The sequence below is a fragment of the Echiichthys vipera genome, assembly GCF_963691815.1.
Source record: "Echiichthys vipera genome assembly, chromosome: 22".
NCBI classification, from domain to species: Eukaryota; Metazoa; Chordata; class Actinopteri; order Perciformes; family Trachinidae; genus Echiichthys; species Echiichthys vipera.
In genome coordinates, this window is record NC_139847.1 from 15278117 (window position 1) to 15301500 (window position 23384).

Sequence of the window (23384 nt, forward strand, 5' to 3'; positions counted from 1 at the left end):
TGTAGCCTGTACCTGTGTTTTGGTTTTGTTTTGTTACTGTTGACGGGTAACTTCACCCAAATTACAGAGGACAGTGAGACAATATTTCTTTCATCATTTGGGTGAACTAACCATTTAATTACGACGCCTGTTTAAATGAATTTAGGACCGCAGCTGTTAATTATCTAGTATTTCACCGATTATTCCATTGGGTAATCTAATAAGAAATACTTTTGCTTACAGTGATGTGTTATGTGCAACAGTAAATATGATAGTGTATGTACATATACTATATTTTTTACCATAGACACAGTGTACAGAGTTTTAATTTGGTTTCAGCTTGGAATGAGCCCAAACTATGGCCATTTTCTGTCATTTTCTCTGGCCTATTTTCTCTCTCTTCCTCCACTTTGCGCTCCACGCCTCCCAATCATCTTCACAGCATGTGTCCACAGCGGGAGCCCGCACACAGATTCATTCATTTTATACTGTTAAATGTATCTCTTCTAATGTTCTTATTTTGATCTCTTCGCTTGTAGCAGTCTTATTCACATCACGTTGAATCTCTAGATTTGTACTCATTTGCCGCTGTAATCTCCCGTTGTTTTAAAATATTTGTTCGATCTTATCGGTCTAGCTAGTTCTATAAAGTACTTTCAGCTGTTTTAACCTGTAGGAAACATACAAAACAAAAAAACTTCTAATGGATGGCCTACTAGTGCTGATCAATTCTAGAATAAATAATGTTACATTTTAATAAAAAAATATACTGAGAGCCCCCTGTTAAAGGATGTGTTAAAGTAGTATGGACTGATATGATGACATAGTGGAACAGTCATCTTACTTGAGTATCTTGAGGGGAATAGAGGTGTCCTTGATGGCAACGATGACGCCTCCGTGGTCCAGGTACAGGATGTGATGCTCCTCCTCAAAAACCTTCAATGAAGAAACAAAGTATAGTGAAATTGAAACGTTGTGTAATAAATGTAATAACTTACTCACATCAGTCCAAATCATGAAAAGCAAAACATTTTGGAAGTTACCTTGAAAAACTCACACACAGAATCGTATAAGTTATACTTTGTCTGTACTGTGTAGTCTGCAGTAAAAGAAAACTGGATAGATACGTTGATATTCTATATTCTCACTGTACAGAAGTTTAGGAGGCTCAGCAACAAGGGAGGGGGAAGAGGCCATAAATAAGCATAGATGTACCTGTGTCCATGTCTTCCCACAGTCTGAAGTGATGTACATCTCTTCCTTGTACTCTACTAGCTTGGAGCCAAGGTTACCTGAAGGAAAGATAAGGAATAGAAAGTTTCATCAGGCTGAGAGTCTCGTATGAGGCATGCATTACAGTACACACGGATTCAAAAAGAGAGGGAAGACTAGAGAGAGAAGGGATGTGAGGAGACTAGACAGAGAATAAGAAAACAGAGAGAAGGCAGAGACAGAAGGTTTGAGGTTTTCCACCTAAGAAGTTTTTTTTTATTGCTTTACTGTTTAATAATTTACCAAATGGGAAGAATGAGCCTTGGGGAAGTCTTTTAAAATCGATACATTAGTTTTTTCCCTTTAAGAAAATGCTTAGGCAAAATGTTCAGAAACTACATCAGATAATACTGAGACTTACTTAGTGAAAAAAGTCATTTTAACTTTTAAACTTTTCATTTTTCTTACAATTAGGTCGATGTTCTGTTAAGGCTCCGGGCTCTCTTTAACTGCTACAAAAATATTAACATTGTTTTATCAGCTATTCTCTGAAGTCTGCTTCAGAAAGAGACACATTACAGAGACTGCAGCTGGAAACATGGATCTGTGATGTCTATGCTTCTTTTTACACACCGCTGACCTACCCAGCTCCCAAAAGAGGCTATTAGTTTCTCTTAGGGCAGTTTTATTCATAAGAGGGCTAACGGGCTCAGACCTCTATGAACACTGACCCAAAACACAAGATATGTCATAATGTTGGGTAACATACTGTTCATGTCTTTGGTTTTTGAAACACCAACTGTGTTGTTCATGCATAGCTCATATAAAATATAATACATGCAATAACAATGCCTTATGGTAATTCCTCTATTTTGTTAACTTAATAAAATGCTCGTGGCAACAGGAAGGGTTATTACTTCAACAGTTTTTCACTCACTGGGTTTTACTTTGGTCCGAATGAGTTTAAAGTGTAACTTCACCTCCAGGTCTGAGCCTAATTCCACCCACCGCATACCTGAGTATGAAAGCCTTGTAGTATTCGTAGTTGTATATTCCACGTATACCTGAGAATACTGTTAACTCAAAACCCCTGTAGCTTTCTAACCCTCTGTCCTTTTTTGTCCCAAAAGTTTCTCTCATGTTTTAGATCTGGATTTTTGTCCTCTAAGAGATACTCTCGCAATGTCTCTCCGTCTCCCTTGTGTGCATGTTGTTCTTGTCTCTCTCCCCCAATGTCTAGTTCTCCATGGAGGAGAGGTGGTTGTGTGACCTGAAGTCGCCTGACCTGGTCCTGGATCAATTCTTCGCATGTTCACAATCTATCTTTCCTCTTGTCATCCTGATTGTCCGTACTGGAATTTTATTACCTTGGTTAAATCTGTAAACACAGCATCTATTGCATGGCTTGAAACAATGTCATTCCCATGATGCTGTGCTCTAACTCTTAACCTGTCAATATCATGAATCCTTCTCTGACTTACAGAGGTTGATTGATATTAAATGGGTTTATTCATACAAAACAGTATCTTCAAAAAATATCTTTGTTTTTTTCTCCCATGGACCAAGCTCCTAAGACAAAATTCCGACTTGACTTGAAAAACATTTTTAAATGTCAGATGGGGAAAAGGTCACACAGTCTGATAAATAAATGAAAGTATTTTTTTTCCTCTGGACACTCACCAGCACCCATGATGAGACCTGGAGCAGAGTCTTTGGTGTGGACAGTCCCAGACACGTAGGGGTTGTCCGCCCAGCGGAGGTGGAGGTGGAGGTGGCAGTCCGGCTGCAGAACACAAACAGGAGGGTCAGGAGGGTTCTCCCACACTACCTGCACGTCCAACATTTAATACATCGTTTCACTGCAGATTTGTAGCAATACGTTTTAATATGAGACAATTGCATAACTTCAGTGAAATGGTAGGTGAATTAAAGACACTCGAGCTTTCATGAGTCTTACCACACAGATATTTGATAATCCTGCAGCAAATACAGCTCAGTATGGGGATAGAGTGCTCCTAATCATATTTGACTTGGGGAAAGATCTTTTATTACAGCTTAATGGAAGCTAATTCATTTCAAAGAGACACAGGTCTTTCAGTACTGCTAATATTTGTCAGCGGCAGCAGCCCACTCACCAGAAAATAAATGTTGGCATTGACTGTTTTTTTCAAACACGTTGATATGAGGTATAAAATAGGGCTGCGAATAACTAACTAACTAATTTACATTGCTGGTTAATCTGTCGATCATTTTCTATACTAATGAATTAGATGTTTGGTCTCTGAGATGTCTGATAAAAGTGAACATGTGGATCAGTGTTTCTCAAAGCCCAAGATGATGTCCTCAAATGTCCACAACTCAAAGATATTCAGTTTGCTGCCATAGAGGCAAGGAACCAGAAAATATTCACATTTTCTTAAAAGATTACTCAAATCGACCAGTCGATTATCAGAGTGGTTGGCAATTAATTGTATCGTTGATAACTAATCCGTTAATCTTTGCAGCTCTAGTATAAACGGATTTGGCAACCTTTAGCGTCCGTATAAGAGGCACATCAACATTACACTCAGAGTAAGTGTATAACAAGCGCCAAACATCGTTTACGGAGCAAGTCAGGGTGGAAGGTTGGGTCATACTCAAACCAGACTTTCACCCAGGAGACTGCGGTTCATCTCCAGTTCCATGTGAAAGTGAAACTTAATCACATTACAGACGTACGTATTTTAACACTAACCACAATGTTTTCCTAAACCTAACCTAAGTAGTTAGTTAGTTTTCATTTGTTCTCACAACAAAGGTTGCAGATTTCTTGTACTCAGCAGTGGGGAACATTTTTTATGATTATGTATCAGGGAACAATAGTTGCAAAGAAACTTTTTTTGATGTTATGTTATTTCTGAAGTACACTATCCCTATGTCTCTTCTATACAAACCCACATTTCATTTCACACTCCTATATTATCATAGAAATCAACTGTAATACAACTGCAATGTGACTTTTCCAGACAGCCATTTAAAAATAGAAAATTCCCAGTTAGGTGATTCATCCCAGTGAGCCTCATCGTGTCTTTGTCAAAGTTAGATTGGAATTAGTCTCCCATAGCCAGACCTGTCTCCACAGCGCTCTGGCTACAGCGGCTTATCATCCTGAGATAGGGGGGTAAAAGTGGGTTTGTTTGTATATCTTTAACCCAATCACAGTCATCTTGGGGAGCGCTAAGCAACGGTGCCTTTGAAAAATTGATCGCGTAAGGGCCTTGACATATCCCTTTATCCCAGCACTGTACATCTGCTGAGCAAGACTTCATTGGAGTATATAAAAATCTATTCTGTAGTGATGGAAGTATTGTGCAGGTTTTTGTGCACCTGTGGGCTTTTTCCAGCACACTCACATTTTACCAAAGCTCGATGAAAGCCTCCTATAGATTATGTTTCAGGGTGATGAAAACTGCTGAAATGTATCTTTTGACATACCCACCTGTCCTATCTGCATTTCCCTTGCTTTTTGATAAGCAAGTGTTTTTTAAGTGTCAGTGCAATTGAATGAGTTTTTTAAGTGTCATACATCGCCTCTGCTTGTATATGCACAACCGGGCGACCTCATTTCAAGGTAAAGACATACCGGCTTGTCTTTTGTGGTTTTTACAGTACTTTGGGGTATTTTTCAACACTGGATTAAATAGGTATTAATCTCCAATACACGTCATTCAGATAGTATGAAAAACTGCTTCTGTGCGGTTTGTGTCATGAGGTAGGGTAATGAATAAAGTGACACATTATATATTACATCTAGTATCTGGCTTTTTCTACCTCAGTGACACACGCATGATAGGAGGTCGTGTGTGTGTGACGGCAGGGTTTGGAATAAAGACAGATAAGAGATGTGAATCTCTTCCAGGTCAATATGTTGAGGTATGGATGAGGTCGATATCGCAGCGAGCAGCCAGCAATGGTAAACAAGTCTCGAGCTGATATCGGTGTCTCCTTTCAAACCTGTCAGCCGACTAGAGTGATGGTTCAAATCCAGGATCAGACTCCCTCTCCCTCTCTCTCTCTACAGTATCTCCCTGTGAGGTGTGATGTATGGATATCAGACTGCGGGTGACTCGTTTGCTCTTTGCTGTCTAGCCCCACGGTGGCAACTTTGACAAGATGAATGGAAGCGCTAGGCAGGATCTCGCACTCATTCCTCAAAGTACACCACTCATTTTTCCTGCTCTTACTTTGTGCGAACAACCAGGTTGACAGGTCTAAATTCTGACTGAGTGTTGGTGGTGCAAGATTTCATCTGTATCAAAGTGTAGATACACCGTTTGAACATATTGTCTAGCAGTGGTAGTAGTTGCATCTAGTATCTGCAGTTTTGGTAGTGTGCTCTACATTGCGGTAATAATATGTCCCAAAAAGTTTCTATTTTAAAGCCACTATGTGTGGAATGTGAAAATGTCTGCCTTTGTGGTGGTTTCCAAAAGGAAACTGGCAGAAAACAAAGTACTGATACCTAACATAGTGTGGCTGAAAACATTACATAAGTAGCACAAATTCTCATTTTTACACCAAAACTTTTCTCATCAGAATTGAAAGGACAATGTAATCCTAGTCCCATGATACCTGAATTATGGACTGTGACTTCCCTTTATTCCTTTCACTGAGATGGAGCTTGTGATGTTTACGTCTGACCTTTTCTAAGAGATTTTTGGTGAAATAAAAGATGTGTCGGCTCCGACGTAGACTAGATATTTTCTGCTGATGCATTTACTATGTGCTATTGTGGTAAGCTAGTTCATTTTTACTTTACAGTGTAAACATAGTACAGAGTTTTTGTTGTGTCAGCTTGAAATGATCCCACATTAGGGGACACTTTCAATATTTTTCATTTTCTTCCTTCTGTCCCTCCCTATTCTCTCTCTCGTCCTCCACTTTGTAATCTGCGCCATCAAATCATCTTCACGGCATGTGTTCACAGCGTGAGCCCGCTGTGTGACAGTAATAACGTTAATCATCTGTGAGGATACACAGCATGCTGTACATACACTAGTTATACAGATTAAACAAAGGTTCAATGCCAAGAATTGTCATTGATGATTTTGAGTCATCGAATTTCTTGAGAAATCGTTTCAGCGCTGCTGTCTATGTAGCCAATAAGAGTCCTGACTTTTCACATTGAGTTTGTTATCACCGGTATGTAGACACACAGTAATTGCAAACAAATTCACAGTAACATACATTATAGCTGTTAGCTCTTGGTTATGCATTCAATATTTCATATTATTTCATATAATATTTCAATATTTAGAAGATGAAATAAAGAAAAGGGTCAGTACTTACAGCTTTGCAGGTGATCGGCTTGCCATTCATGTCAGTGGTAGGCGGGGCCAAGGGTTCCCATTTTTGTCCTTTGTTATAGGTGATGAGAGTTGTCACTTTGCCATCAATCTTCTGATTGGCCAGAAAGACTCCTTTGATTCCACGCACCTGGGAAATAAAGTGTATTTTCAAACAGCTAGGGTTAACTTTGAAAAACAAAACTGCCCGTTTAAAGGGAGCCTAGGTCACTTCTGGACAAAGTGGAAATTACATCATCATGTTAAATGCCAGAAAAAGGAAAGAGGTAATGTCATGAAGTCAGCAAACTGACTCAGTAACGTCAGTGACACAGAAGTGTTATCCACTAAGAGCTACTGGTCAAACTAGAACAAGTCACGCTGTAGCAGCGTGTATTGAAAGAAACAAAGGTGCGTTTTATTACTTATGAATATAACTTTTCATTTGAAAGAGGAACAATGTGTAATTAATTCTTTTAAAAGGTTATACAGTCTAACTTTAATCCAGAAACTGGATCTTCAAATTGGGATTTTCTAACATGTCAGAAGCCTCAAAAGCATCCGAACTTAAAACAGCTGTAACTGTATTGTAACTTTACCTTGAACTATAACAACTGCATTTAGACTATAAACCAGAACAAAAGAGAATGTGTCCTCTGTCAGCAGTGGTCGCAGCGCAATACGTTACACAGCAATGCATGATGCTGAAATCAATACATACATGTTTTTTTGCAGCTGTGAGTTTGCTGACTACAGGCTTTAAAGTTAAAACATTAAACAGCCAGGCAATGATGGAGATAGTACACACAGGCAGCATGTCAGACAGGTCTATCTACAGATCCCCTCAGCTCCCTTTTCTATCTTTTATGTAGCCCTGATGTTTATAGAGTGAAACAAGGTAATTGTTAAACCAAAGTACATAAGCCCGCTTGTATTCTCTCTAGACCTCTCTGTCTTCACTTCTTCATCTCTCCACTTCTCTTTAGCATTTCCTCTTCTTTTCAGTTTTTTTGCTTCTTCTGCCTCAAGTCTTTATCCATCCTCTGTATGTTGTTTCGCCTCTCTCTTTATATCTACTGCATGTGATAAGAGTGCAGCCCGAAAGGAGGGATAAGTGAAGAGGAGGAAATTAGTTCTGCAGTGAGGGCCTTGGTCCATCGCCTCTACTTTTTCTGCCTCTCTCCCTCTTCCTCCTCCACTTTCTTCATGTCCTCAGAACATGCAGAATGAAAGGAAGGCTAACAGGGGACTTTCCAGATCAGGCTCAGGCATCAGAAAGAGTCTCTGCCTGTCTGTTTACCAGCAATAAGAATGTTGACCGATGAATCAGCTAAACAGTTGAAAATATAGTTAAAAAATAAATACGTAATAAATTAGTTTTATTCAAAGGCTTTTTGTAACTCTTTTGTAAGCCCTCAAATGTGTTTGTAAAATGAAAATCTGCCCCTTTTATTATTGTAAGCTGCATGACGTGCTGTGTGAAAATAGAAAGCTTGACATACTTAGCAACAGTAACTAGGTGGGCTGGGATTAGCAAACGGTTAATTAAACATTCTATGGCAAATGCTGGGGTGGTTTTGGCTGGCATGGGTTGGGCTAAGTATTAAGTGGTCTGTGGAGAATTTTCTTCCTCTGCCAAAATGAAGAACTCCCGTTGCTCTCTCGATGTCATTCCACTACCAAAAAGAAACTCTTGTCATAACCTGTCCATTTCTGCTGGATTTATTCAACTCCTCATTTCCGTCTGGCCTTGTCCCTTATTTTAAAATGGCAGAAATACTACCTTTCCTAAAAAAAACCCATAAAAACAAACCCACAGTAGACTCGGATAATCTTTATCATTTCCAGTCAATCTCAAAACTGCCATTCCTTGCAAAGGTCTGAGAAAAACATTGTAGCAGAGCACATCCTTTCTTTTATGAATGGTAATGAATCGGTTTGTGGAGTTTCAGTCTGGTTTGAGGGCAGGTTCCTGCAAGGAAACCTCAGTCCTTAGGGTTTTAAATGATCTTCTCTTACCCGCTGACTGTGGTCATCACATTGTTTCACTCATGTTGGATCTGCCTGCAGCTTTTGACACTGTTGATCATAGTATTCTAACTGAATGTCTTGGCTTTAGATTGGCTCTGTTATCTTTCCCAAAGGTCATCATGTGTGGAAATTGAAAATGACCAATTAGCTTCAGTACCGCTAAAATATGGAATTCTTGGGCCCTTGCTATTTTGCCATTTAAATGCTGCCATGGTCATATTAATAAAAAAAAACACAATATCGGGCCACCGTTGGAACAGTGGTTAGAGCAGTCGCCCAATGTAAAGAGGCTGAAGGTCGTCGAGGCAGTGGCCGTGGGTTTGACTCCGACCTGCGGCCCTTTGCTGCATGTCTCCCCCTCTCTCTCTCACCCCATTTCCTGTCTGTCTAATGTAATAAAGGCTTGAAAACTGCAAGCCTTTATTAGTATCAGTTATCAGTTCCAACTATGCCGATGATGCACAATTCTATCTTTCCTTTGACGCCAATGACACCAATCCACCATAAAACCTCTGTATTAGTACTGCAGATATAAGTGCTATCTGAAATGCACACATGATGGATAGTGTCAAATTAATTAACAACAATTTGAACATCACAAAATAATATTTACTTATTTACTTACTTATCTTAGTCCCCTCTTATCTGACATTAGCAACTCTTGCAGAAACCTCAGTAGAAACTTAGAAACAGTAATTAATGTTTCATTTCAACCTGGTTGGATAAAGAAATGCACTCTCCTCATGCCTCACACAACAAAAGTTCAGCTGATATAAAATGCTGCAGTCAGACTTATAACCAGGTTCTCAGGAGAGAACACATCATACTGCTTTTAAAATCACCTCATTGGCTCTGACTCCAGCTCTAACGTGAGTGGATTTTCAAATTTTAATGATCACTTTAAAGGCTCGTAGGGGGGGTTAGCTTCATAATGTATAGCTGACCGCCTCTGGTAGGTCATTCTTTGTTCAAACCTTAAAACCAAAGGTGACTTGGGCCTTTTCTGTTCAGGGCCCCCAGCAGAGGTTATCAAATAAAAGGTATTATTATTATTATAATTATCATCTCACCTCAAGTATGTCGATGAGGACATTCTCCTCTGGCTGCTTGGTGCTGCGAACATTTTCCAAGACGATAGAGTAGTAGACTCCCTGGGGATCAGACTGGTAGAGGTTATATGTGTCCGACTGGTACCACTCCTGGAGAGCGAGGAAGACCTGGTTCTCGTCCGTACTCACTATCTGAACATCCTAGGGGCAAAGATATAGGGAGGAGAGGAGAGAGAAGGAGAGGTGGAGGTTAAAAATGGTCAGGAAGTGTTTTCTGAATCAGTGGAGTTCGAAATAAAAGAACCGTAGAGGCAAGAGAAAACTAATGACAATTGTAAAAACAGATGACACTCAAGCTCAAACAGTTAAGACATATCATTAAAGAGACAAATTATGAAGGCAAAATCAGAAAAAAGAGATTTGACACAAAAAATCGAGAAGGAAAACAAGAAAAACAAGTGAGGGGTAAAGCAGAGAAGATAAAAGCAACAGGTGAAGCCAGGTGGGGAATAGAAGTTGGATAAGGGAAATGAAATAGGAAAAAAGGAAACGGGAGAATAGATAAAACAGTATAAGCAGAAAAGTGTGATTCACAGAAAAGTTTGACAGTAATTCGCTGTTGGCCAGAGAAGAATAATCTGATGAATACACAGCTACAGTTCTAGAAACAAACTGGAGGAGATAAGGCTTCACCCATCGACAAACAGTTTTTGGCAGCTTAGAAAACTTGTTAGGTGTTCTTGTCAAAGCTTGTGAGCTTACATGCAAATGGCTTCATCACTCATGAAACGTGAGACGACAATGAGCGACTCAGCACTTTCTCCCTTAGTGATTACATTAGCATAACATTTGAAGATAAAGCCATCAGAGCGCAGGGGAAAGTGCCCAAGAAGGTGTGTCTCTAATCATTGACAATGTTATCTCGCTCATAAAAAACACTAGGGCTCAATTACCTCTAGATTTACGACTGTGTCTCAGAGTATTAACAGTATTGAAAGCTGGGCACTGATCTTCATATTCATGAATGTACTGTTTCATTTCCTTCCCTTAAAACTCTTAGAACTTTGTGTCACTGGGGAGATTTTGAATGTCCATAAAGGTTTGGTATAGAAGAAGTGTAAATAAAATCACCACTAACGCAGATCAAATGGCCATTCAGCTTCTACATGAGCCACCCAATTTACTGAAAGTCCCATCTGCCTTTGTCTTTATTTGTGAAGTGCTCACTGCAAAGCCGTTTGACACCTACATTTTCAGATCAAACACAGCAGTCGAGCGGCCCGTTTGCACGTTCTTCTATTCTGTTTAAAACATATACATCCAATGCTGAACAGGATAAAAAAGAACGACATCTGAGAGAAGCTTTTCGCCGCACTCAGTGAACAAATGAAAACCTCAATCTTAACTGGATGGATTTGGTTGAAATGAGAAAAGACGGAATATCATGTAACACGGTTTGAGTGCGCCTCGGGCAGTTTGTCGAACGCGCTGTAAAGAATCTTCAAAGGGAGCATTCGTTTTGTTATAGTAACCAAACTCTGGAAACCAAATAAATGTTCTGAAGGAAAGAAATCAACACTGAAATGTAAAAACTTTCAACAAATATATGCAGAAACTCCATTTCATCGCCACTTTTAGTGCACAGATGGTAGAAATGGTTAAAAGGAACAAAGAAGTACAAGGACTGGAATAGTCCAGTCCAATGGTTCAAAATGTGGCACCATCATCAAACAGCCCACTTTGTTTTGAACTGGATCCCAGTCCACCTTTAACTGGTTTACAAAGCAGACAAGCCAGAGGCAAAAATACAGAGCCCAAATGTAGGACAATGCCACAAAGCAAACCTGCCGTTCAAAACTTGCTGCAAAATGCAGTCTAAATCCATGTTCCTTTAAGCATTCCAAGTATTCTCTCGTTCCTGGTTCGAATCCCGGCTGGGGCCCTTCTGTGTGGAGTTTGCATGTTCTCCCCGTGTCTGCGTGGGTTCTCTCCGGGTTCTCCGGCTTCCTCCCACAATCCAAAGACATGCAGGTGTTAGGTTCATTGATGACTCTAAATTGCCCGTAGGTGTGAATGTGAGTGTGAATGTTTGTCTGTCTCTGTCTGTCTCTATGTGCCCTGTGATAGACTAGCATCCTGTCCAGGGTGTACCCTGCCTCACGCCCGATGTCAGCTAGGATCGGCTCCAGCCCCCCGCGACCTCGATAGGGACAAGCGGTTGAAGATGAATGAATTCTACAGTTCACCTTAGCTATAGGAGATAAACATAGCATAATAAGGGCAAGGAAAAGACAAATGGTTATGGGAAGTCTCCACATCTGGCATGCCAAGCTATGTGTTTGGAAAATGCCACCTGTCTGACATCAAGACAAGAGCATTTCCTTTACTCTCCGGCTGAAATCCTGACTTGAGATTGCAGAATATTTCTACCAGCATCCTTCTCATTGATGCTGCATCACTGAGTGCCCTCGGAAACAAACACATTCAATCCATCTCTGTCAGGACGAGCACCCCAGAGGCAGCCACTGCTGGGAGGGAAATACCAGATATCAGACATCCTGGGTTCTAGAAGGTGCATGGGCCACTGGAAACGGTAACAACCTACAGTTTTAAACTTCACTTAACCCACCTCAGCATGGTGTTCACAACACTAGAAAGACAAAGACACAAAGAAGTAATAGGATGGGGAAAGCTAACCCAGTGTCTAGACCGTAGATGCGTTTTTCACTTGCACGCCCTTAAGGGTTTATTTTCACTTAGTCTGTTTTTTTGACAATGTGCTATCAAACATGAGGGGGATTCCCATTCAAATAAATAATATAATTCATTTATTTACATTTTGCAGCCTGGACAGTTTAATCCCACAGACTCGTCCTTCACTTCTTCAGCTGGGAGGCTAGACACGGGAACACTGAGGATGTGCAGTGTTTATTCATGGGAAAACTGTAACCTACACTGTACATTTACTGCCACTAGACAGTTTCACTGTCATTGTCTGACCGCTGCTGGACGCTTATTTCTAATTTGTGGACCAGACGGAACCAGTATAGACAGTTGCTTCAGTGTCATGAATGTTGAATTGCTGACTCGGGGTAAAGCTCAATTTATACTTGAATGGAAACTGTCTGGGTGCAGAGACACTCCATGAAAATCCTCAAACATGAGGCACCTTATGTAGGGCAAAGGAATGAGTGGAAATAAGCAACGCGATTAGTCAGCTGTAATATATACACAGTAGCAAAAACCCACTGTAATATGAAAGCCAGAGAGAATGAAACAAGCGTTAAGTAAAAAGGGGAAACAGATGTTGTAGGAAATCTACTGTACACCTTTAAACGTCTTGTGTTTCTTTTGAATATATTGTGTTTTATTGATTACATTATCAAATGTGCTGAAATGTCAAATAAGATGTTCTGTTGCCGAAGAGATATATACTGTATATATATATATATATGTTTATTCCTTTGATCATCAACGTAATTGTTTCTGTGTTAAAGTTATTTGCCTTATTGCTATACCTACTTCCCTGCACCTCACTGCTGCGATTGGTGACTTGCAAGCAATGTCAATGAGGGCATCCCTATTACTATGCTAATGTTAGCATTTAGCTCGAATCACTGCTGTGTAAAAGTACAGCCCCTGACACTAAATATTAGAAACACCTCTCAGTATCCATCCATCCATCGACTGCAACTCATTCTGCCATTCAAAGGGGCTCATCCACAGTATAAGCTCTTTACGAATGGGAAACCAGTTGGTACCCTGTAACCTTGGTTTTAACGTCACTTAATTCAGCCACACTGGATTGACCATCCAGTTCCTGAAATTTAAAAGAGTCATGGACACTTCTGAACACATGAACAATCCTGCAGTCCATATCTGGTCCACTTGCATCATTGGCTTTTAGGGCTGTAAAGTTTGACTGAATTTGCCGTTTGAATAACTGCTGCTCTTCATTAGGGCTGAGTATTTTGATACTGGTGACTGAATGCTACTGTTTTTCAATACCAAATGTATAAAATCAAGTTTAACAAAAATAAATTCCAACATTCAACAAATCTTATTTCTTGTTTCTCTGCACTTCTACATGAAACACACTGTAGTCAAGCCTCTTAAAATACAGGCAGCCAATCACCAGCATTATTAGATCTTGGTACGAACATGCCGCATGCTTACTGGCTCACTGACACTAATGAGCTTTACCCATTCCGCGTTAAATTACTTCTTTCATTCCTCGATACTATGGAGGCAACTGGGACAGTGCCTAAAAGTATGGGAGTTTGGTACCCAGCCCTAGTCTTAATTGGTCATCCTACTGAGGAACATTTTCCTGGGATTCGTAATGGAAGCTCGCACACAATCACTGCAATCACTGAAACTACATTATTACCCCCTTCTCCTTGAAACATCACAGAGACTCGGGATAGAATGGTGTGAGGAGTGTCTTGCTCATTTCATTTAAAAAAATGCCATATTTTCCCCGGCAGTCAGCCGTGACATGATAGCCTCTTCAGTGTGCTCTCTCTCAGCAGCATTAAGCTCATTTCCTTCCACACTAACAGATCCCATTAATCATGAAAATCCTCCTCATGCCCCTCGGACATTATTCACAGCGAGTTCTGTAAGGAAGTCTTTTGATAGTAGATATTTTACTTTTCAGAAAAACTTCACTGGCTCCTGGCTCTGTTCAGGTTTCTTTAACACACCCTCTTGAGGATAAGATCAGTCCCCTTCAAGACTGCCTTCTTGTTAAAGATGAAAAGCCTGTGTCTGTGGTTACAAACTGAATACCACGCTGGCCTAATATAGTGCTGTGAAAAAGGGAACAAACTAAATAATTGTATCAGTTCTTTTTTTGAATTTGGTACGTACTGGTTCTGCAGTGGTACTTACTGATACCTGGGCAGAGCACAGCCTCACATGTCAGTCTGACACTGACTGTGACAGCAATGTCTTTGCTCCTGAGATTTTGAAGTGGTGCTACTCATCTGTATGCTCAGTTCCACTCACCTTACAGCTGGTGATTACAGCAGCTCCCGTACACTCCCTGCTCTCAAATGTTCCCACTCTGGGACCTGATTACAAAAAATACAGTTGTCAGGCTCCGATTCTGCCGGCTGCGCTTGGAAGGTCGACCAAAATGATACTAAAGTTGTGCGGTTACAGGAAAACGCGTCTTTGTGTGAACAGGTGTGAACAATTCAGTATCTGACCAAACCTCTCCTCTTCAGTTCCTGAGTTATAGCGTTAAATAATGGACAGAAACATTATGATGTCACAGTAAAGCTGACCTTTGGCCCTTTCAAAATTTGATCCTATTTGACATTTGTACGTGTAGGAATTCTTGAGTTATGGCCACAGTCACCTTGACATTTGACCTTCACACTCTAATCAGTTTATCCTTAATTCTAAGTGCACAACTGTACCACATTTGAAGAAAATCTCTCCAGGGGTTCCTGAGACATCATGCATACAAACCCCGCCCTTCTCGCCACGTTACCCGCTTAAAAAAAGTGTTAGTGACCTCACGTCTGATGAATAATAAGAAGTTTTCTAAATCACAATGTCACTGTTAGAAATGGCAGAAACTCCCCGGAGATCAGTAGAGGCTCTATGGTAGTAACCAAACGTAAAAATAACAAATAAAGACATAATAAGAATATGCAGTGAAATGTGAAGATGTGAACTCCCTGACACTATTCTGGTGACACTCGAGTGTCCCTCTCTTGAATTACTTCAGCAAGATATTGTAGCTGGCGCACTGGAGTTGACTGTACTGTGGTTGTATAGTGTTACTTGGTTAAATAAAGTGTTAAAGACAGAAAGGGGATTGCATAGCGGGTGATAAACAGCAAGAGACAAAATGGAAACAGAGCAAAGAGGGGCGATTATTACCTGCGATTTCACAGCTCAGCAAGTTGTATGCAAGTGCCAGTGCATATGCGTGTGTGTGTGTGTGTGTGTGTGTGTGTGTGTGTGTGTGTGTTTGTGTGTGTGTGTGCCCGGTTAATCCATGACTCGGGTCAGGTCTCACAGGACAGTGGCAAAATGCTTTCTCTGATGGCCTCTGCATTTTTCATCCTCCAGCCTTTCAATTATTCACAGTGGAAAAACACGGTGCCCGAAAACAGTCCCTCTCTCACCCAGTCACACACACTTTCCCCCTCCTCTCATCCATTCGTCTCTCACTCCATCCCTCTTTTCCTTCTCTATTTCTCCTCCCTGTCGCCTCTCTCCTCCCCCCCTCCTTGTCGCTCGACCTAAAAGCTTTGCAACGTGTGACCTATCTGCTCACCCAAGTAAAGAGTACACATGTAGGGAGAGAAAGAGACAAGAGACAGAGAGCAAACGCACATGTTCACAAACTGATTTTATTTACCACCTTCCTGCCACAACCAATCAAATTTATCCTTATTGTCTCTACTTGTAGGAAGGAATGTGTGTGTGTGTGTGTGTGTGTGTGTGTGTGTGTGTGTGTGTGGTAAATGGTAAATGGACTTGTACTTATATAGCGCCTTTCTAGTCATCTGACTACTCAAGGCGCTTCACAGTGTTTGTCACATTCACCCATTCACACAGACATTCACGCTGATGGCAGTGGACATCTACATACCATCTAATCTGATCTAACCATTCACACCACATTCACACACCCATGCGCAGCACGGGGAGCGATTTGGGGTTCAGTGTCTTGCTCAAGGACACTTCGACATGTGGAACGGGGGGAGATGGGGATCGAACCACCAATCTCTCGATCAGAGGACGACCCACTCTGCCACCAAGCCACAGCCGCCCTGTGTGTGTGTGTGTGTGTGTGTGTGTGTGTGTGTGTGTGTGTGTCTGTGTGTGTGTGTGTGTGTGTGTGTGTGTGTGTCTGTGTGTGTGTGTGTGTGTGTGTGTGTGTGTGTGTGTGTGTGTAGTCATGAAACCGAGGCATAAGATCTCTTTGTGGTGGGTGGTCAATTTACTTGAGAGTGTGTGTTGGTTGAAAACACTCCACGCAGTCCTGTCTGACAGCGTCAATGGCAGTGCTAGTCTTAAAGTTTCTCTTGTTCTTAGTTTAAGGTTGAAAAATACATGAGGCGTCCCTCCGGACTCTATTCAATCAGTACAGTTCAATAGCACTCAGGCTCGTGTCAAGCTAAAACGGCCCAGTACCGCCGCTGACAGCAAAGGTTCCTTGTCTTGTGCTGGAGCAGGGCTCATTTGTTGTCTCCGCCTATGTCAGTGAGAGTCAGTGAGGCGACTGGGTCGATACTTAGTGGTGAATATTTTATGGGAGCTATCGTGTGTCAGGCCAGTACCATGTGTCTTCCCTGTGCCCGGGACATCCTTTCCTTTATAGTGCCAATCCAGAGTGTAGATGGCATTCAGTAGCCCCAGAGGTCCGAGGTTATCTTCAAATGTTGCATTGTAAATTTTCTTTATGTGCAGAATCTGATCTTCCAGTGAAGCTGTGAGATCATTCACATATTTCCCGGAGAGTCTTATGCCGGACGCACTGATGTCATCTTTTGGCATGTTTCTCAATTTCCACAGAACGCAGAACTCTTTGCATATCTGATTCATTGACATGAACCGCACACTTATGTAAGGGTAAAGTTGTCTGACAAAAAAAGTCCTAATGGGCAAATATGTCTATCAAGGGTGAAAGCAACTTCTTCATCTAGGAAAGACCTTTATATTAAGCATTTTTCATCTTTATTGAACAGTTTAAAAATCAAACAGGACCACTCCGCCTGCCTTACAGCATTGGTAGGCTACTGACAATAGGTTAGGTTCTGTGTCAACCCTAATCGGATGGGCTTTTCCAACATAAAGTGGGCAACGGCTGGCAGGTCAACTTCTTTTTCAAATATTCCACATCTTTAGTGGATACAAGTGGTCATTGTGAGCAACATTTATGCTGTTTTTAGGGCTTTAAAGCCTCTAAACAACCACTATGAAACAATGATACTGATGTTCCACAAAATTATGAAAAAAAAACAATGAATAATAAAAAAGGACACAACATGGTGGATCTCTGAGAACCTACATGTAGTGATTGGCGTTGAAAAGTCCATTGTGTAAGCCTCAAAACGGTGCATTAGCAAATAACCTAACCCAAAGTTTAGGTTGAAGTGACATCAGCAGTGAAAGAAGTATCGCTTTGTCGTGCTTTACCTTTGGCAAGGCGTACTTGGGAAACCTCATCTGGACAAACTCGTTACGCTGATAGGACACATAGTGCTTGGTGCGATTCCCTGTGGTGACCTATAGAAAAAAAACAACACACACATACACACACACATTGTCAGCACAGAAATCTTTTCCTCGCAACAATCTGCACACTGCCCCAAAGTTAAAATACACACTTTTGATTCTAGTATTAGCTTGTTATTTCTTCTACTTTGTACACATACAATCAAACTTGATTGCAAAAGAGCTTAAAAAACAGAGGAACTGAGAGGATAAGAGATATTACTGACTTAAGTAAAATGGAAGAAGAAATGACGTGTACAAGTTCTATTAACCACATTTATTAAGACTTTTTAGGAGCCTGTTTTTCTGTCAGTTTAGATAAAACAAAAGACCAGTTTGTAAATTAAAAGTGGAAAAAAATGAAGTGACCGCCATGAATGAATTCAAAGCTTTATTTTGAAAGACATTCAATGAATTTTTCCACAAGAAAAAACCCAACTTTAAACAAAATGAAGTTATCTACATGCACCAACGTGCAGCCGGACTAGAGCCAAGCCAAATCTTGGCATTCACCACACAAACTGGGACCTGTGGGTAAAATGCTGAGTCATGCTGGCCTCATTCTGAGAGAGCTGATCTGAAAGCTCACAAAGCGCTTAATAGAATACCCAAACAGCTGAGGCTGAGGAACGTTTGTAGCAGAGGAAGCTCGCTGAAGGAGCCAGCACCGGTGACTGACAATGCCTTAAACAGGAGTTGAACGCATCATATCCCAAGTGATGAGCGCAGATGTCTGCATAACGCTTTCTGAAACACGCTCTCTGTCACCGCTCGGCTTTTTTTTAAGGTGCTTTCAAAATCTGATGGAGAACTTTGTATTCAGAGCTTCTATTTTGGGCTTTGTGGGAAAAGCTTTTTTCCCTCTTACTCGGATTATTTCAGCTTCCGTCGTCTGTGTTCAGATTGATCCATGATTACAACCAAACAAAGCAGACGAGCACTGCTTCTGTAAAGGTTCAGTTTTTAATACAAATACCACTGTCCCTCAGTAGCATTAATGGATGGGTCAAAGGACTGACTACTACAGAATACATCTATTTATAATAACATACATTAAGTTGTTGTTTTACCAGAGCAGAGAAGATTGCATTTTTAAGCCCTGAGAATTTGCTGCAGGTCTTCCTCTCAGACTATTTGATTTTGTAAAGTGATGAGGACATGTCCCCCCTCCTCCCCTGTGAAAATTGTTCTCTGTCCATTTGTCCCAACATGTGATATCTGTGGGTTGCATGCATACACACATTTCTGCACATTCATATGCACAAACGTATAGACACATGCATCCACAAGATATGAGCATTCCGCCCCACTAGGGATAGTGCTGCATAACAGCTCATATTCTGCTGTTATCAAATGCAAATGGAATTCATCTCTCTCAGTGCACAGTACTGTACTGCGTGGCAAGTTAATCAGAGGCGAGTCAAGACTGATTCTGCACACTGTCCTAAATAATATTTCTTTTCAGTTTCAAGCCAACAGTACTGTATGTTATCTGAGAAGCAGAGTTTATCGGCAAAAAAGACAGAAAGCTGCCCTCCTCTCTTTCCTGCTCCCCGGAGGCGTCTGGCCTGGTCATTTGGAGCTGTGGCCCCAAAGATTTTCTCTTCAGTCCTGAATTTCTCTAGCCTCGTGAGACCATCCTGATCTCGCAAGCTCCATTGTATTTTACTCGCAGATCAGTCTGGTAAGGTGTGCCGGAGAAATTTTGGGGAAGTTTGCCAAACGACCGAACCAATCAGCGTTGGCTTTCAGGCGTGTGACAAAACAAGAAGCGACTGTTCAGTGTAAACAACATGGAGGCTTACACGGGTGAGATGAGAGCAGCTATGGAGCAAGTCGCTCGCTAATGCTTTTTTCTCTTGGATCCTTCGGTTGGAACATGGACCGGGCACCTGAAATTGTGCTTTTTTTCCGTAAATTCATGTTACACAATCAGCAAATATCCTTTACCAACATGTGGTTTATTTTCTGAGCTTTGCCGCGGCACTGTTATTCGGCCCGTATGTTGGTGATAGACACATGGTTTATCCAATCAGCAACCAGTATTTTCACCCCTTCACAAAAGATCTCCAAACAAGAGTTCCCACGAGCAAATGAGAATCTTGCAAATCCAAACATCTGGTGGATTCAGGTTAGAATTTCTCCTCTTTGAGGGGTACGTTGTCACTAAAGAATATGTTATAATTCTGTATCTTCTGTGAACAGAACAGAGGCAAGCTGCGACCCATCAGAGAGGGTTTTACAGGCAAATATGTGGAAATAATCTTATTGGCTGACAGGTATGTGCATTTTGACACTGATGGGATTATTATGCAAAACTGATGAACTGGATAGTCTGAATAAGTCACAGAATTTGTTGCTAGTTGCTTTTTACAAATAAAGTTAAGCTAAGACGGTCTGAAAACTTGCTAAATCTAGTGAGAACTTGCTGTCCAGCATAGGCCTATACTATACCTGCTCTGTGTTACCAACATTTACAGAAAGTAATGGTATTAGTCACTACTTTCAAAACTTTCTGGACCCTTTGTAAGACCTCTACATACACAGAAAATAATTCCGGATGGAAAAATGAGATTTTTTTTAGAACTCTTTCCATGTGTGGGACATAAAAACAGGAAAAGAAACCATTTCTGTTAAATCAGAGGATTTTCTAACACACCACTCTCCCTGTCACCTCCACTGTTGATGTGATGTTTACCTTGACAAACACGTAGTCATCCTGCACCAGCAGCGAGTTGTGGTCGATTTTGCCGAGAAACTGAGCAGTCACCATTTTGTCCGAGCAGTTCTGGATGAGGCAGGTAACGTACAGGTAACCTGCAGAGGCGCAAAGAAATAAGAGTGGTTACTGTTAAAAGGATGCTATAAAAAAAGTTGGTTTCATACGCTTCACATACATTAGACATGGAATATGTTTCAATGCACTTTAAATATATCCACTCCATGATATAGTGTTGCTTAATATATTTCTTTTGATTATTTACTGTTTTTATGCTCATCCAGTTCAGAGTCACAATATATTTACTTATATTGTGGAACAAAAACAAGACTTTAGTGCTGTAGATGACCATGGTCATGTCAGCAGACTGTGACAGGGAGAAAATATATGGGAGAAAACTAGGTGAATAAAATAAATTGAGGCATCAATTTACAAACTCTACAAGACATGACAGCGTCCCCATAGACGTATAGCTGTTCTAGCATCCAAATGGCCGGAGAGATTACTCTCACAGAGACACACGGGGAGGTTAGCGCCTGTTGCAAAGCTCACCCACTATTCAATTTCAACCAGCAGCTGCATCAGCACGATTGCCTGCTGAAATCCAGCCGTTAGTCTCCTCCCAGAGGTGACAGGCTGGCAATAAAGAAAATGCTCACCCACACAACCTTACAAGCCTGCACCAGTGTGGGGTTGTGTGTTCAGAAGTGACTTACTGTATGACACTACTTGTTGTAAACTTCAACTGACTAACTTGTTCAGCCCGACTTCAACTCTTACAAGTAGATACGGATAGAAGTATGTGATGGGCCAATATCAGCTGATAATACCGGTTAACTGATATATCAGCCTGGAACTATTGAGGAGTTTAGAGCGGTTGTCTAATTGTGAAGTTCTGATTTGAATTCTCGGCTCCTCCAGAGTGTCTAAGTGTATGAATATGTGTGTTTACATAAGTTGTAAAGCGGTTTAAGTAGTCAGTAGACCAGAAAAGAGCTACATACATTCACACTTATCACAAAGCCACCAAACCTGAACAGATACAATTTAAAACTATACCCTTTGGTGGAACTGTAAACCATATAGGGACTCAGCCTCTGATGGGACATCAATGTCCTCAACAACAATCTGATTATAAGATTATGAGATATTATGTGTGAAATTGACATTTTAGCCCACATAAGCCAACGGAGTGTGAAAAATGTAAAGGGTTTGTCCTATCTTTTAGGGAGGATACATGTGTACATTTGGACATTTTGTACGTGTTCTTCAATTCAGCAGTTCAGAAACCACAGCACTAGTGTATCCAAAAGTACAACAACAGATTCATATCATACTCAACACTTCAAGAACTTCCGGCAGATTTTTCAAAGTGACTCATCCTCTGGGGACTTTGAATGTCAGTAGCATATTTCACGGCAAGCCATCCGATAGTCTAAGATATTTCAGTCTGGTGGAACGGCTGTCAGAGCCACGCTGAATACCATGGAATATAAAAGGCTGCACTATGTTGTTGTACTGATGGAATTTTTGCTGCGGAACGATCTACTGAATTTATCAAGACAGCAGGTAAACATGAATAGATTCAGTTTGCGTTAACGTAGAAACAAGTGTAAGGAGTAAAAACCCCTCTACTGACAGCCAGCTCAATATAAAGGTTTTCCTCTCCCACTTAGGTAAGTGAAGGCCATTACTTAAGGTCGAAGTGAAATGAAAACCGACATGGAAAGTGCCATGTTCAAGTACTACTGGACAAGTCTAACTTTATCTTCAGTGTTTTGTATCTAACATAAGCATTTTTATATTAGAAAAGTGTCCAACAAAATGCTACACTTAGTGTTGCTAATTTTGGTCAGGTAATGAGCTGTTAAAGATTTGCTTTTTGCAGACACTTTGTCAAATAAACTCATTATGTGTGGGGGAAAAAAGTTAGAAAGTAATACATTTCTACAAAATTTCGTATTGGATGTTTTGAAGTCAACAGTTTTATTCCTCTTATTAGCCAGCAGGCACTTTACATCACCTCAACCAGCTTACTGTTGTATTTTTTATGTAATTTAGTTGAGTACTTTTTTCCACACCTCAGACTCAGTACGAGACACACTATTCAGCTTTTTAATTTGGGATTTCTTTGCTGCAGACACAAACATCTGAACAGCTCCACCTCATATTAGTGAGTCTGGCTTCTTCATTGGCTCTGAACTTTTCCCTCTCTGCTTGGTCTTTGTTGTCTGGTCTAACAAATGGACTAGCTAATTTATTGAAAAGCCTGGGCGTTTAATCAAGGCAGTATATGACGGCGGACTCATTAAAAAACCATTAGAGTGGGTTAAGTGTTCAATTCCAGCTTGTGGCACATACACTTCTTCATGCCACTTGCTGTCCTCGCACACCTGCTTACACACACGCTTAGCACACACACATAGATTTTCCCTGCACCTGTGCCACTCAGGTGGCAAGGCAAAGAAAACAGTAAGAACTGATCTGTGACTTGTGAATAAACAAGGGTGAAGAAATTCTTTGATAATTTGTTACATTTCGCTGGCTGCAGGGCACCCATGATTTACATTTCTTACATGCAAACACTGGAGATGTATGTAAGTTTACACATGTATGTCCTGTGCGCAACAGTGAGTTGTGTGACTGCATGCATGCTTGTGTGTATTGGCGCATGAACAAGCTACACTCACGCTCTCCTGCACATCAATCCCTCTTAATGACACACACTTACACACTCCCTGCCACCCTCCCCGTACACATGGCTCATCCATCAATCGACCAACACTCATCTTCTGAAGTCCCTGTAGTCACCCAGTCCTGGGTGCAGCC

General features: G+C 41.0%; 1 protein-coding gene across 1 annotated transcript in view; it reads right to left on the reverse strand.

The window, feature by feature from the left end:
* Nucleotides 1-23384, reverse strand: part of sorcs2 (sortilin-related VPS10 domain containing receptor 2) — a gene marked incomplete at both ends in the record, with an annotated part of 274176 nt that overhangs the window by 22171 nt on the left and 228621 nt on the right. Inside the window, 7 exons of the mRNA XM_083936714.1 lie at nt 824-915; nt 1195-1271; nt 2872-2974; nt 6520-6666; nt 9617-9796; nt 17759-17848; nt 20535-20653. Coding sequence (XP_083792840.1) covers nt 824-915; nt 1195-1271; nt 2872-2974; nt 6520-6666; nt 9617-9796; nt 17759-17848; nt 20535-20653 — 808 coding nt within the window. The remainder of the gene's footprint in view (nt 1-823; nt 916-1194; nt 1272-2871; nt 2975-6519; nt 6667-9616; nt 9797-17758; nt 17849-20534; nt 20654-23384) is intronic.